Genomic DNA, 17,291 nt, shown 5'->3' on the forward strand with positions numbered 1-17,291 from the left:
AATTCAAGGTCATAGGGAGAATATCGTTGTCCATAATCTTTCAATTTCTGTGATTTGTAAGAAATAAATTTTCTTTCTTGTGTCAGCACTCCACCAACACCCTCTTTACTTGCATCTCTGCAAACCACAAAAGAATTTTCTGGATTTGTTACCTTTAGCACGGGTGAAGTGGTAAGTAGGCATTTTAATTTTTCAAAACTTTGCTGACATTCTGCTGTCCATTGAAAGATGCGCCCCTTTTTCTATAAGGGGGTCGTAGGAAAGGCAATTTTTGAAAATCCTTCAATGAACTAGCGGTAGTACCTGGTCAAACCCACGAAGGATCTGATATCAGCTACATTCTTTGTGGTGGTCCATTCCATGATGGTTTTGATCTTTTCTGGGTCGATCGCTATTCCTTCTGCTGATATGACGTAATCGAAGTATTGGATCTAATCTTTGAAAAAGACGCACTTGCTAAATTTGGCATATAATTGGTTCTCCCGTAAATTTTGTAGCACAATTCTCAGATGTTCTTTGTGCACTTCCTGATTTTTTGAGTATATCAAAATATCATCAATAAAAATTAGTACAAACTTATCAAGGTGGGGCTGGAAAATACTGTGCATCAAACTCATAAAGGTAGTTGGGGAATTTGTAAGGCCAAATGGAAACACTACGAATTCATAATGACCATAACGGGTTCGAAATGTAGTTTTGTAAATGTCTTCCTCCTTTATCCATATTTGATGATAGCCAAACCTTAGATCAATTTTTGAAAATACTTTGGATCCCTGCACTTTATTGAATAGATCATCAATATGTGGCAATGGATACTTATTCTTGATGGTCAGCGTATTTAACTGATGATAATCGAAACACGGTCTCAATGTTCCATCCTTATTTTGTACAAATAGTATGGGGGCTCCCTAAGGGGACACACTGGGGCGAATGTACTTCTTATCCAAAAGCTCTTGAAGCTACATCTTGAGTTTTATCAACTCAGGTATGCTCATGCGATAAGGGACATTGGATACTGGGGTTGCACCTGGAATCAATTCAATGGTGAAGTCAATATCCTGCTTGGGTGGTAGTCCAGGGATGGATTCAGGAAAGACATCAACAAATTCTTAAATGACAGGAATATTATCCAAAGAGGTAATTTTATTCTTGGTGTTGGTAAATCCCACTTGAACAACATAAATTTGACAGCCCTTCCTAATAAATTTTCCTAACTCACTAACAGTGATAGGGCCTAGCTTTGTGTTGGTCTTGATTCCTTGTAGTTCCCTTCTTTGTCCCAATTCTGAAATAAAACTGATAGTTTTCTGTTTGCAATTAATCAACGACCAAAATTTTTCCAACCAGTCCATTTCTATTAAAATATCATATGAACCCAAAGGAAGAATGTTAAGGTTCACGTGAATGGGTTGTCCTAAGATTACTATGGGACATTGTCCTGTTTTGGTGACTACCTTTCTTTTTGCCCAGTGGCTAACTGAACTAGCCATGGTTTTGGGAATTTACAGCTCTGCAGTTGACACTTTTCTACCACTTTAGGACTAACATAACTTAAGCTAGCACCGGGATCAAACAAAACCGAAACAGGTTGCTTAGCAATCATACCTTCACATTCAATCATGGTGGGTTGATATTCTGCTTGGTGATCATCTAGGGCAACATTAATTCTGGGCATGCTCCTCGCTACTTCTTTGACTGTGGATTCGATTTGCATGTTTGCCAACTGTTCTGTTCTTTCTTTATGCAGGGCACTTTTTATAGTAGTGTGGTTCTCTACATCCCCAACATTGTAGCAGGGGTTTTGACAACTGATCATTACTAAATTTATTGGTTCCTTCTACCTATCTATGTTCTGAATAAGCAGTCTTGGGTTGGTTCCTTGTTGGGAATTTACTGAAAGGCTTTTGCTAGAAATTTTTGACGTTAGAAAGTTTTGGATGTCTATTTGAAATCAGACCTCTTCCTTTCTTATTCAACCCTCCTTTAGCTTTGTCATTTTTCTGTTTCATCTATTGATAATAGATGCGGGCCTTCCGTACTACATCGTCCATTGTTTTGGGGTAGTCAAATTCAAGTTTTTCCTTCATAAAATTAGGTAAGTTGTGGATAAAATGCTAGATCTTAGCCTTTTCTTCTTGCATATAAGGCACATAGTGCAGTAGGGAGGTAAACCAGGCCACATATTTGTCCATGGTTAAGGTTCCCAATCTTAACAAGTGGAATTCCTTGGCTTTCTCATCATAGTAACATTTAGTTAAATACTTGTCTTTAAAATTTTTTTGAAATTCATTTTAGGTAACCTGCTCCTCATCAATTTTTCTCACTAATTTAATCTCTACCACCCAAAGAGTAGCCTTACCTCTTAGCTAATAAAATGCCAATCGAGCTTTCAATTTATCCATGTATTCGTAAAGTTGAAAATATTTGCTCATATCAATGAGCTAAGCTTCTTCCGCCTCCTCGGATTTTCCTTCGAAAAGTGATGGTTTAATCTTTTTAAATTGTCCTTGTAATACATATTTCTATTTCTTTGCCTTGCGTTGGTCAGAGACATTGTTCGAGCGCCCTTCTTCATCTTCCCCATGTTTTTCGGCTGACTTTGCATTTTCCTCTCCATGTTGAGCTGTTAGGGTCTTCTCCCTATCTTCAGCACTGGGGTGTGGGTTTTGTTGATTTTGTCGATTGGACAGACTCATGGAAAATTTTAGGGGCTAATGTTCGCCCAGTGGGCTAATTTTCCATGATTTTTCCACAAAAAAGATTCGCCAATTTCCAATTTTATAAAAGACGATTCGCCCAAATTTTAGAATATAAAATTATTTTACCTTAAAAATCGCCAACATTATAGAGAGACTATATATAAAATAATTATAAATTTGATTAATTTTACAAATATATCAATAAGCATTTATAATTTGCATATTAGGGATTAGTGAGATTCGCCAATGTTTTAAACTTCAAGAAAATTTTCCATCCTTAAAATTTTCCTTGGACAGACTCCTTAGGATCTTCTCCTGTTCTAGACAGAGTCTTTTTTTGTCAGTTCTTAAGTTGGTCATTTCTACACAAAGTTGTTGCACAATTTCAAGTAAAACTGTGTTAGCTTGATGAGACTATTCACTCAGCTGAATCCAAATATCTGGATTAGCATTCACATAATTTGTTCTTGGTGAATTGGGTGGTCCTGGGCTCCTCTGCATTTTGTTCCTTTTTTAGTGGAGGTGATCTCTGTGTTCACATATAGATTCACTTAGTTAAATTACATAAATCACATTCATTGTTTACATGTATATAATTTCCCCAAGAGTCTCAGTGTTCAAACCTGAGGCTCTGATACTGTTTGTAACATCCATGTAACCATAATAAATAAAAAATTATTACTACCCATTAAAAATTTATTACTACCCGAGCACTTTCTCTGTTCCACACCTGGATTATATCCAATTACAGTTGTGTTTTGTTAATGCATTTCTATCACTAAATATTACTGCTTAATTCCTACTATTAGGAATAAATAATTCTCATGACGTAATACCATCTTGTAGTTACAGACTAGATTACTTATCTGTTCCAAATTTGTAAATGGGTCAATCCAGCTTTGTTTGGAAAGTCTCTCCTCCTAGCCTCGAGCTTGACGATTACGTCCAGGCCCTCCCCCGAGCACTTTCTTTGTTCCAGACTTGGATTATATCCAGTTATAGTAGTGCCTTGGGCCTCAGGACTCCATGGTCCAACCTCAAGTCCTGCACTCAGTTGACTCTAAAATGAGTAACTTCCCACTGGTTTCTCTATCTTCCAACTCAAGGATAGTCCTCTTCCCCTCCTTCTTTCCCTTTTCAGAACTGTTTCTTTTAATTAAGAGAAACAATTATATTATATTATCATGCCTAAATTCCTAATTAATCATAATTATGTAACAACTTGTTATGTGGCTTTTCAGCCTAAATTGATGTCACAAAACAAAATAAATGCAGTAAATCATAAAGCTAAGTTAAATAACCACAGTGAATCTTTCCTGGAGCCTAACGTGTTACAGTTTCATTATTCAATATATTATTAGTGTGCTTTTACATTAATGTGCATAATCTATATTGCAAATTTTATCAAAATTTTAATAATAATATTTTTTATAATATATTTTTAAATTTTTATTTATATTATTTTTTATTTTTTAAATTTTTATTTACTAATTAAAATCGTTATAGTTTTATGTATTTCTAAAATATTTTTTATTTATTATTTAAAATCATCATAATTCTTATATATTTTTAATAAATTATTATTTTATGTGAATCTAAATTATTAATTTATGAAAGCAACATCCATGTCCTAAATTAGACTGCACGCGTTAAAAGATGATCCAGCGCCGTGATCCTTAAAATTTGGTTAAAATATGTTTCCTCTCTAAAATATACTCTGTTGTACTATGATGAAATAATAAAAATAAAAACTAAATTAAACTACTCTGCTCTACCTTGAAGAATACAAAAAAACAAACCAAGTAAAAAATGATCTGTCCAAACGATGGGTTGAGATAAAGATTATCCCGAATTAAAAAAGAGCAAAGTAAGATTAAAGGATGTATTTCGAGAGTTGGATAAAGCATAGCTGGCATTTAAAAAATGATTGTAATATTAGCAACCGTTATAAAAGATTTAAATGAGGTGTAGACACGCGACAAGGCAATTGCATGACATGTTCCTCTCCAATTCAAATGGATGAAGAGTCTGACCACTGCAGTCATTTAACTATAACATTGCTGGCCACGCTTTTCGGCGGAGCGCTGACATCCCCACCTCCTCCCCATGTCAACCGATTCTTTAAAAAGCAATCTCTGCCTTGCACTCTCATCGTCTCTCCGGCGGCCGTCGATTCCTTAAGGGCCTCTGCAATTAAGATGAAACTCAAATCAGACTTGGCTTTCTGCTCATATAAATACCATCTTCTGTCGGGTTCTACTGCAAGTGTTTCGGTTCCTATCTACCTACATGTTTTGTATGATAATATCTTCTTTCTTGCACATTTTGCCTCGATCTCGTCCTGTTTTCATATATCCATGATGTCTAACTGTAAGAGAGTAACCCTTCTCGCTTTGCTTTTGACTTCGTTTCATATCTTTTCTCTAAAACCTGCTTACTCTATCGCTACAATTTCTCAACGCCATCTGATGAACGACACCCATGTAGACAATGATATCCCGGTATTGTTGAATACCAGATCGTCTCGAAAACTTAAGAGTGTAGCCAGAGTTATAGTAGTTTCGAAGGAGAAAGGTAACGGCCATTTTACAACGGTCCAGGATGCCATCAATGCGGTTCCGGCGAATAACATGCACTTGATCATAATTCAGGTCAAACCCGGCATTTATAAGTGAGCAACCAATAAACCCGCTAATTAGTTTCATGAGAGAATATGACTCTTACGATATAATTTTGTCAGAAGACTGATACTTTCTGCATAGTTTTGATTCAACACTATATCTCTCCATTAAATTTTGTCTAGAAACGAGTCTTTTAGGATGAGAAACTTAGTGTTCTGGCCTTATGTGATCAGGGAGAAGGTGACGATTCCTGCAGGCAAGCCATTTATAGTTCTGAGTGGCTCGGGTGCCAACAATACTGTCATCACTTGGAATGATAGTGCTAAATCAAGTGGAGGGACATTTTACAGCGCAACGGTGTCTGTGTATGCTTCAGATTTCATGGCCAGATATATCACAATCCAGGTATTTCGCTATTAAATCCTAGTATAATATATAATGTCCTATTAAAACGGGTCATTATTTAAAAGTACATATTTTTCGTGCAGAACTCTTATGGTCCGGGCGATCAAGCTGTGGCTCTGAGGATATCGGGAGATCGTTGTGCTTTTTACGGATGCAGATTTCTGGGGTATCAAGACACTGTGCTGGACGAGAGCGGGAGGCATTACTTTAGAAGCTGTTTCATCGAAGGTGCCGCCGACTTCATATGTGGTAATGGACAATCTGTCTATGAGGTAAACTCACTGACTGCAGATCATGCAAAATGTTTTCATTGTTTTACTTTGTCATGGTTTAGAGCTGATAAACGTTTCTGGTGGTTATGTACTCTTAGAAATGTCGTCTGCATACGATTCCTGAGCTAAATGGCGCAATTACAGCTCAAAGCAGATCCTCTCAGGGTATAAACACGGGCTTCACCTTTCTAAATTGTATCATTACCGGTCGTGGACTAATGTACCTCGGCAGGGCATGGGGACGTTACTCGAGAGTAGTATTTGCTTACACTTACATTGCTGACATTATCTTCCCAGAAGGATGGGATAATTGGAAGGATCCTTCCAGAGAATCGTAAGCTACTGTGATCCCAACAAAGCAAATCTAATGCTCACATCTATGCATGGACTATCAGAATCCCATTCTGAGAACATAATTTCTCTTCTGTGTCTATGTGCAGAACTGTGTATTATGGGTTGTACAAATGTTCCGGACCTGGTGCAACTAATAAACGAAGAGTCTCATGGTCGCGTGAACTCAGTCACAAGGAGGCTGCACCGTTTTTAAGTAGCAGTTTCATTGATGGGCAGAATTGGATCAAAAATATGCCAACCCGCTGGTAGAGATCTACTAATTTGGTTCCACTAAATGGCTAAAACGTCGGCCAGTAATTTTCTTCTTCTAACAATTCCCTCGTTTCTTGACACGTTAAGTTGCATTCGTTGCTTGAGTCTCAAGCAATAAGAGCAATCGCGTTGAATAGCATGATCTGTCTCAACGGGTTTGTAATTGAAGGCCAAACGATTCATTTCATTATTCGTTCACGGTTCTTACAATAATTTATGCTATAGTGTGGAATTTATTCAACGGTCGTGGAATTTATTCATGTATCAATACACCGTGAAGAATGGCAGTCTATACGCTTTCATTGTTCAATATTTGTTACCGTCCTCACTTTGTTTATGATACCACAATACGAATCTAGCATAAACTAAAGTCTAGCTAGTAATTGTCAATGTTGGCCAGAGATTAAAAATTTGATGCTGAGAAGAACAAGCGAGAGAATAAAGCTGACGCCTGAAATCTGAAGGTGAATTTGAAAGTATATTTACATAATTTAGAACGACATATGATTTGTTTCTGAAAACTAGATAGCAAGGATAATATATATGGTAATATTCAAAATGAATTCAACGTCTTCAAATAATATATATGGTAATATTAATAAATAATATTTTAAATTTATTGAATTTAAAATAATTTATTTTGAATCTTAAATAATTTTTATTGGAAATTTTGAAAAGAAAATACATATTTATTATTATTATTTTTAATGAAGAAAAAAACAGAATTTAAATTTGATTTAAATATTGTATAGTTATTTTTCTTTTTAAATTATGCAATAATAAAGTTACATAACAATTCAATAAAGTGTGCAATTGAATTAGTGACTTAAATTATAGAGCTTTTAAATTTCACAAGTCAAGAAACCAGTGTCATTATTTATTTTGTTATATAGTTTGAGTAGGCTTAACATTTAAAAAAATATCTTCACTTTTAAAAGGTCATGGGCATAAATGAAGCTTTACCATGTTTTTGATGAATTAAAAATTCACAGCTAAATCACCATATTTTTTATGAGTTAAAAGATTAGGAAGGTTAGTGTTTTGACTAATATTTTGAACTTATGATTTGATATAGGAAAGATATTATAAAATAAAATGCACTTTCAACTCTCTCAATGTTACAAAGATGACAAATTCTTTCAACCCAACACATTTTACAAATTGTTCACTCAAGGTTTCACTATGAAGCTTGTGAGATTTGTAGGCTTATTTAAGCAATGCTGATTTTATTGATTACTCTAGCCAAAACATAAAGATACTTTTGAACTTTACAAGAATAATATTTTTTATTTTTTGTTTTGCAAATGTGCATTTTCTTTAATTCAATAATGATTTATCCAAAACTTGACATCTTTCTACCAACCTCAATTATGGGTCTCCCAAATAGGTGAAACATAAAGCCCATCTAACCACTCCTAGGAACATAAAGACTATATTGAACCTACATTTTTGCACTTTGCTAGCTTAACTAGTTCTTAGCAGAGTTAAGGGGCTTTTTCATATTTTATATGCCTAGCATGACTATTGTCTAGGATTTTGAAGGGATTTTGCATAGATTTTGCGAAGATCCATCTGATATATTTGTGGGGCTTTCTCCTTCCTACAAAAGGATACCAAATCATTTAGCTTGGGATAGTAAATGCTGGCACTTAATAACACTTTCCTAGCTTTCTCAACAGACTTACAAAGATTTTTCATATTTTATATGCCTAACATGACTATTATCTAGGATTTTGAAGGGATTTCGGATACATTTTGAGGAGATCCAACTTGGGATATTTGTGGGGCTTTCTCCTCACTACAAAAGAATCCCAACTCGTTTTGTTGGGCACGGTAAATACTTGCACTTAATAACACTTTCCCAGCTTAATGAGTTTTGGGAGAGTTAAAGAGAATTTTCATACTTTATATGCCTAACATGACTATTGTCTAGGATTTTGGATAGATTTTGCATAGATTTTCAGGATATCCAACCCTAGATATTTGTGGGGATTTCTCCTTGCTGCAAAAGAATCCCAACTTTTTTAGCTCGGAATAGTAAATGCTCTTTCTTCTTGCTATGCAGTGACCTAGGAAACAAGATCTAATTTTTAATGGATTTTAGGAGTGAAACCAACCCACCCCTCAATGAGGTTGCCCCTACCCATTCGTATAAATAAGAGGCTCTAGTATCCTCATAGTAGAAGAAGAAAAATATAGTGAAGCATGTGAATAATGGGAACATTATAGATTTGATTTCAAGCAAGTTTTGTAACTCTATCATGTAGAATCAATTTTTCTGTTAATGGACGTGATATATGATTTCTAAGTTTAGTTCATCTTTATTTTAAGGGCTCTGAGCTTCCTTGCATTCTTAATTAGTATTGTTTTTTTTTTTTTTTTTTTTTTGTAAGCTTCGGCGGGACCCACTCATTTTTTATAACCTCTCATTTTTACAACCTCATAGGATTCGAACTTGGCTGGGCGGTGTGAAAGCCTTCCGCCCCGACCATTACATCATGCACGTCATGCGCCTTAATTAGTATTGTTATATAAATTAAATGGTTGATAAATGTTGATATACATATATTCATGATAAACATCAAAACGACTATTTCATAATATATCTCATATCATGATGGTTAAATAACAAACGACAAAAAATAATTGAATGATTACTTTATTTTTAATTATAATATATATATATATATATATATATATATATATATATGAAAAAACATGTAACAAGATTCTTAATAATGGAGATTCACCATATTTTTTATGGAGATTTTTAACTTTTCTTATAGATTTTGTTACAATACCATGGTTTATTAATATAAGATGTCCCAAAAACCATAAATCATTTCATATTACTTGTGTATCTATTTTTTTAATCAAAATACTAAAAATATTTCATAAAAATTAAATATCTAATTTCCATCTAATAATTATAAATAATTAAATTAAATATCCTTTATTCATTATAAAATTATTATATAATATATGTATAAATTATAAAAATTTCACTAAAAATTAACTTCGATGAAACTTTTGTCTATTTTCTTTCTTACTGTGTGAAAAAAAATAAAAAATTAAATTTTAATTTTCACTATCCAATTTTAAACTCACACAACAATTAATCTCACTGCTCCAAGCTACATTGATTCCACACAAGACCGACGCACATCACCATGATATACTTCAAAAATAGCTCAAATTATTCCAATCTTTTCATCCTCGAATCAAATCAAGGCATCCTAATCGGTGCCTAATCGATTATGAGTGTCCAGTGTGAAGGAAGTTGTACTGTCCACACAACAAGTCCGTGAAACCGCTAAATTCTCGATATCCCATCCTAGACTCCGTGAAACCGCTTTATTCCGAAGCTTTCCCGCCAAAGCACATACCACTGCATTTCCTTTCAATAAATGTGTTTTTTAAGCATCGGTTGGCCTTTTCCTGAGGAAACGGGCGGGCGTGTTCTAACAGAGCCTGCCAGAAAACCGTTGTAGAAGAGACGTCCGATACTTCGGAAAAAACAGGCTAAAAGCTGGGTCTTAGTTGGCACATTTGCTTTTCCCAAGTAGCAGCCACGACACATTGTCTTGATATTTAATAAGTTTTATAAACATTTCTACTGTCAGTGGTTTTTTTTTTAAAGAACGAGATTCGGGTGATTTTTTAATGTTGGGGGTAAATTTGCCTGTGTGTTGTGAAAGTGCCCGGTTAGTATATTAAATGAACTCATTATCATTGTGATGAGCCAGATTACATTAAATGGACGTAGTTTAAAAATTATGTTTTTTTTGTCTTGAAAATTATATAAATTTGAAGGGATTTTGTAAATCCAAGTAAAAGTTGTCAAAGTCATAATTTTAAGTGTTTTAGACATTTTTGATGGTGCTAAATCCATTTCCACTATCAAAAACATGATTCAAACACTGCATCTACAAGATTTTTTGAATTTTTTTTGTCCAACCACTTTTCGCTGTCCAAACAATTCCCCAGCCTCGGTAGAGGACTCCCATTAAATGCCTTCATTATCCTCATAATATTTCTAAATAGATCACTATAACATCCATGTAACCATAATACATAAATAAATAAACAAATTTATTACTAACCATTAAACATAAGTTATTTCATACCATAATTGATATATAACTTAATATATATATGTGCAATGGAGGCATGCGCCATTCCAAAAGCATGTCTTGTTAATTAATTTTGGCATTACTGCCCACAGTCGGCTTTGCCATATCGTGAGGGCTCGTATGGCCTTCCAAGAGATAGAAGGACTATTATCGGCCTTGGGAATCAATGTCGGTTGTACATTACTCCATGTAGCTCGATCTCCGACGATTACACAGTGGGCAACTGTCCTCTGTTTTGGTTTGGCCGCGAGAGGTGGTGTGAATCTCGCTCGTTGATCAGGTCAGAGGTATCTGATGATGGTGAGGGCTCCAGGCTTACCAAATACCCAACACCCCTCCTCCCGTTGGTATGCAGCTCATTTGCAATCCAGGGTTGAGGGTTTTGGCTGCTCTGCAACCTTTCGCTTTTGGTTTCTCTGTAGTTCTTTGTTTTGGCTTCTAGGCTTTATGGCTTCGTCGGTTCATCTATTGCGGGGAGGTAACCCCGAACTCTTTCTTTCTAATTTCAGTTCATTCTTTTGGTCATATTCTGTATTCATTGGGAGCTATTCCAGCGCTTAGGGTTGATACATCCCTTTGCTGGCCAAGTTTGGCATCCAACTCTTCCTGTGCTGCGAGGAATGGCAATCTTCTTCCGTTGTATGAAACATGTAAGCTCTTAACTAAGACAAAGCTCTTGTAGTGGTTCATACTTCTTTCTTACAGTGATTTGTACTTCTACCTTCTATACATTTTTCTGACCCTCGAAGGTATGTGATATGCAACTGGATGACACCAAGCTGCGACCTATTGAATTCAGGTAAGGTTGGTTTGTTCCAAGAGCTCTTAGCTAAATTGTAGAAATACTTCAGGTTCTCTTGTCTGTTTGCTAATGTTTGCCAACGATTTTGTTGCAGGTACACTACTATTTAGTAGGTATGCCTTTATGGTTCATCCTTTGGATTTTCAGTGATCATGTGTTCTCACAACTCTGTAATTAGTACAGGTTGGAACTCATTTCCTGGCTCCTCAAGGTTAATATGATGCAGTTTATGACTCGTTGAATTGGTGAAACATTTAGCTTGAATTTGAAATGCACCTTAATATAAGGAGAATTGTTTTAATTATGTTGCACTTCGGAGAAAGACATTTTAAAGTTTCTTTACGCTGCTCGATGTAAATGTTGGTTTTGTATGTAATTATTCTTTTGTTAAGGCCGTAACTTTTACGGAGAGACAGAGAAAAATATCTCAGCCATGTCTTGGTATTTTGATAAGAACTTTGTTACTTACACATGAAGCTTATTAATTTATATCACTGGATATGTATATGATTTTCTTGCGCAGTCGTATTTATGTTCATAAATATCTGTTTTCCGATGTTTGGTGTTCGATTTCAAAGTTTGGTTGTGGAAATTATATTTAATTTGAAGCTCTTTAACTGTTTTGGGTTTGTTGCCATCTCTTTACAAGAGGCTTAATCTCTCTGAGAGTCTTTCTACTTTATAATGTTGCGGTTTATATAATTACAATAACCCCATGAATATGCATTCTTCATTGGTTGAAGCTGGAACTCACCTTAGGGTTTCGTTATGCATTCGGTTGAAATCTAAGGGTTGGGTTTATTTCTGTCAACGACCTCTTTCACTGTCTTTAGCTTGCCAAGGGGTAGATAAGTCAACATGGAAAGGAAAAAGGGATTCTGAAATTCATCGGGGTTTATATATGATAGATTGTACATACGTATGTTTTGCTTTTCCAAAATTTAGTAAAAAGAAAGGATTCAGTAACTAATTATTCGTGTTACCTTGCTGCACAATTATATATATGTAATCTATAAAAAGGAAAACAGAGTAAGATAGATTTCATGCTTGTTTGGTGCGATATTTCTGAATGCACCTGAGAATTACTATTTACTAATGTATAATTATCACTGAATCTATTGTTTTTCTAATGCATTTCTATCACTGAATATTATTGTTTAATTCCTACTACTAGGAATAAATAATTTCTCATAACGTAATATCATCCTATAGTTACATACTAGATTACTTATCTGTTCCAAATTTGTAAATGGGTTAATCCAGCTTTGTCTAGAAAGTCTCTCCTCCCAACCTCGAGCCTGGCAATTACGTCCAGGCCCTCCCCCGAGCACTTTCTATGTTCCACAACTGGCTTATATCCAGTTATAGTCGTGCCTTGGGCTTCAGGACTCCATGGTCTAGCCTCAAGTCCTACACTCAGTTGAATGTAAAATGAGTAACTTCCCACTAGTTTCCCTATCTTCCAGCTCAAGGATAGTTCTCTTCCCCTCCTTTCCATTTTCAAGGAAGGGGTGTAACTATTTCTTTGTTAACTGTTTCTTTTAATTAAGGCAAACAGTTATATTATATTATCATGTTTAAATTCCTAATTAATCATAATTAAGTAACAACTTGTTATTTGGATTTCCAGCCTAAGTCAATGTCACAAAGTAAAACAAATGCAGTAAATCATAAAGTTGAGTTAAATAACCACAATAAATCTTTCCTGGAGCCTGGGGTGTTAGATATCTCCCCTCTTGACAGGAACACCATCCCTGGTGTTCTCTTCTTCTCTCCTTTTTAATTCAAGAAAACAATGTCGGATAAGCTTATTGCATAAATCCCTCTTCTTCCCGAGGCCTCATCCAGGACAAAGTGCTTCCACTGCACTTTAACTTGGGTGATGACTCGCTTCCGCAAGGTGGTTTCTCTTCGATCGAAAATATGAAGAGGTACTGCCAGAAACTCTTCTTTCGGTTTGACCTGAAAGAAAAATTCACAGCCATAATTCTCTCAAACAAATTAAAATAAACAACATATATTTTTTTAGATCATTACCTGAATATTTTCCCAATTTATTATATGTTGCAGGTTGTACACATTTTTTTAACAAAAAGACATGAAAAACGTTGTGGACCTGGATGTGGCTTGGTAATGCAAGTTTATAGGCTACCGGTCAAGTTCATTCCAAAAATTGAAAAGGTCCACAGTACTGGGGTGCTAACTTATCACAAACCCTCCACTGTAAGGAAATTTTTTGGGGTTTTACTCTCTTATACTGATGATCTCCCTCTTGAAATTCTTTTTATGTCCTCTTTTTATCTGCATACATTTTTCGCTTCTCACCCTTAGATTATGTCTAACCTTCTTGACAGCTTCCTCCATCTCTGCTAGCATGTTTGGAACTATTGCTAGTTTATTAACAGGGTTATTCTAGTCCACGGGCACTCTACACTTTCTTCCATATAACACCTCAAAAGGGTGCATGCCCAGTGATTCATGATGTCCACTGCTGTAGGCAAATTCCATAAGGTGGAGGTAATCCTCCCACTTATGTGCTTGTTGCATCACGAACATGCGTAACATGTTTTCTAGCACTTGATTTACCCATTTAGTTTATCCATCCATTTGGGGATGGTAAGTTGTACTAAACTAGATCTGGGTGCCCAATCTCGAAAAGAGGGTTTTCCAGACCATGGATGTAAATTTCACATCCCAGTCCGATATTACTACCTTGGGTATTACATGCAGGCGAAAAATTTCTATCATAAATATGTCTGTGATTTCCACCAATTTGTAAGTGGACTTCACAGGTATGAAGTGTGCAGTTTTACTCAAATTTTCAACTACAACCATGATCGAATCATGTTTCTTCCTGGTGTGGGGTAGACCAATGATGAAGTCCATAGATATGGTCTTCCATTCAATTTCGGAATGGGAAGTGGTTGTAACAAACCAACAGGATGTTGATGTTCCGCCTTCACTAATTGACATTCCAAACATTTGGACAAGTACTCAGCAATGTCCTTCCTTAATCCGGGCCAAAAATAATCTTTTTTGATGGTTGTTAAAAGTTTATAGTAACCTAGGTTGCCCACACATGGTTTCTTATGGAACTCATCCATTATTAATTGTTTAATAGAGCTTTGGTTGGGAATATAAATTATGTTTTTAAACGTAAGGAGCTTATCAAGACTTATTTCGAAATCTGATTTTTCTCCTTTTAATAGTGCTTCCTTTGTTTGTTTCCAAAGGAAAGTGTTTTTAGGATCTTTGACTGATGCCTCCTTTACAATTTCTGGAATGTTGGAGCATGCTTGGCTAATCTGAACTTCATAAATACAATTTACCTTCCTACTCAATGCATCAACCACTCGATTTTCCTTCCCCTTAAGGTGTTTCATCTCAAAATCAAACTCACTTAAAAATGTCATCCACGTGGCTTGTTAAGAATTTAAGCTAGACTGGTTGAAGAATTTAGTAAGGCTGATGTGATCTGTTAGTAGCAAAAATTTCTTCTCCAACAAGTAATGTCACCACATTTTAGGTGCATGTACTATGGATGTTAATTCAAGGTCACAGGGAGAATATTATTGTTCATAATCTTTCAATTTCTGTGATTTGTAAGCAATAACTTTTCTTTCTTTTGTCAGCACTCCACCAACACCCTCTTTACTTGCATATGTGCAAACCACAAAAGACTTTTCTAGATTTGTTACCTTCAGCATGGGTGAAGTGGTAAGTAGGTGTTTTAATTTTTCAAAACTTTTATGACATTTTACTGTCCATTGAAAGATGCGCCCCTTTTTCTAGAAGGAGGTCGTAGGAAACGTAATTTTTGAAAATCCTTCAATGAACTAGCGGTAGTATTTGGCCAAACCTAGGAAGGATCTAATATCAACGACATTCTTTGCGGTGGTCCATTCCATGATGGATTTGATATTTTTTGGGCCGATTGCTATTCCTTTTGCTGATATGACGTGACCGAAGAATTGGATATGATCTTTGACAAAGTCGCACTTGCTAAATTTGGCATATAATTGGTTCTCCTGTAAATTTTGCAGCACAATTCTCAAATGTTCTTTCTGCACTTCCTGATTTTTTGAGTATATCAAAATATCATCAATAAAAAATAGTACAAACTTATCAAGGTGGGGCTGGAAAAGACTGTGCATCAAACTCATAAAGGTAGCTGGGGAATTTGTAAGGCCAAATGGAAACACTACGAATTCATAATGACCATAACGGGTTCGAAATGCAGTTTTGTAAATGTCTTCCTCCTTTATCCATATTTGATGTTAGCGGGACCTTAGATCGATTTTTGCAAATACTTTGGATCCCTGCACTTGATTGAATAGATCATCAATATGTGGCAATGGATACTTATTCTTGATGTCAGTGTATTTAACTGATGATAATCGAAACACAGTCTCAATGTTCCATCCTTCTTTCATATAAATAGTACGGGGGCTCCCCAAGGGGACACACTGGGGCGAATGTACTTCTTATCCAAAAGCTCTTGAAGCTACATCTTGAGTTTTATCAACTCAGGTATGCTCATGCAATAAGGGACATCGGACACTGGGGCCGCACTCGAAATCAATTCAATGGTGAAGTCAATATCCTCCTTGGGTGGTATTCGAGGGATGGATTCAGGAAAGACATCAACAAATTCTTAAATGAAAGGAATATTATCCAAAGAGGTCATTTTATTCTTGGTGTTGGTAAATCCCACTTGAACATCATAAATTTGACAGCCTTCCTAATACATTTTCCTAACTGACTAACAGTGATAGGGCGTAGCTTTGTATTGGTCTTGATTCCTTGTAGTTCCCTTCTTTGTCCCGATTCTGAAATAAAACTGATAGTTTTCTATTTGCAATCAACCAACGACCAACATTTTTCCAACCAGTCCATTTCGATTAAAATTTCATATGAACCCAAAGGAAAAATGTTAAGGTTCACATGAATGGGCTGTCCTGAGATTACTATGGGACATTGTCCTGTTTTGGTGACTACCTTTCTTTTTGCCCAGTGGCTAACTGAACTAGCCATGGTTTTGGGAATTTACAACTCTACATTTGACACTTTTCTACTACTTTAGGACTAACATAACTTAAGCTAGCACCGCGATCAAACAAAACCAAAACAGGTTGCTTAGCAGTGACACCTTCACATTCAATCATGGTGGGTTGATATTCTGCTTTGTGATCATATAGGGCAACATTAATTCTGGGCATTCTCCTCGCTACTCCTCTGACTGTGGATGTGTCTTGCATGTTTGCCAAATGTTCTGTTCTTTCTTTATGCAGGCAATTTTTTTAGTAGTGTGGTTCTCTACATCCCCAACATTGTAGCAGGGGTTTTGATGGCTGATCATTACTAAATTTATTGGTTCCTTCTACCTATCTATGTTTTGAATAAGCAGTCTTGGGTTGGTTCCTTGTTGGGAATTTATTGAAAGGCTTTTGCTGGAATTTTTTTACATTAGAAAGTTTTGGATGTCCATTTGAAATCAGACCTCTTCCTTTCTTATTCAACTCTCCTTTAGCTTCGTCATTTTTCTGTTTCATCTGTTAATAATAGATGCGGGCCTTCTGTACTACATTGTCCATTGTTTTGGGGTAGTCAAATTCAAGTTTTTCCTTCATAAAATTGGGTAAGTTGTGGATAAAATGCTCGATCTTCGCCTTTTCTTCTTGCATATATGGCACATAGAGCAGTAGGGAGGTAAACCAGGCCACATATTTTTCCATGGTTAAGGTTACCGATCT

The 17,291-nt window shown here is 35.7% G+C and overlaps 1 protein-coding gene across 1 annotated transcript; it reads left to right on the forward strand.

Annotated features, from left to right (window-relative positions):
- The first annotated feature begins 4,714 nt into the window (after positions 1-4,714).
- Positions 4,715-6,600, forward strand: LOC149235530 (putative pectinesterase 11). Its single transcript, XM_089368580.1, has 5 exons — positions 4,715-5,370; positions 5,554-5,725; positions 5,809-5,997; positions 6,096-6,331; positions 6,438-6,600. The coding sequence occupies exons 1-5, from the start codon at positions 4,715-4,717 to the stop codon at positions 6,598-6,600; spliced, it is 1,416 nt and encodes a 471-aa protein (XP_089224706.1).
- Positions 6,601-17,291: the final 10,691 nt, after the last annotated feature.

This window comes from Pinus tabuliformis, chromosome 8 (genome assembly GCF_031772625.1).
Source record: "Pinus tabuliformis cultivar Carrire ecotype Pingquan chromosome 8, CPIR1, whole genome shotgun sequence".
NCBI classification, from domain to species: Eukaryota; Viridiplantae; Streptophyta; class Pinopsida; order Pinales; family Pinaceae; genus Pinus; species Pinus tabuliformis.

Bases quoted from the DNA above. Each gene is read 5' to 3' on its own strand.
- LOC149235530 (XM_089368580.1), top strand. From the start codon at position 4,715: ATGGATGAAGAGTCTGACCACTGCAGTCATTTAACTATAACATTGCTG. The intron at 5,371-5,553 runs GTGAGCAACCAA...TTATGTGATCAG, and splicing joins GTCAAACCCGGCATTTATAA to GGAGAAGGTGACGATTCCTG. The intron at 5,726-5,808 runs GTATTTCGCTAT...TTTTTCGTGCAG, and splicing joins CCAGATATATCACAATCCAG to AACTCTTATGGTCCGGGCGA.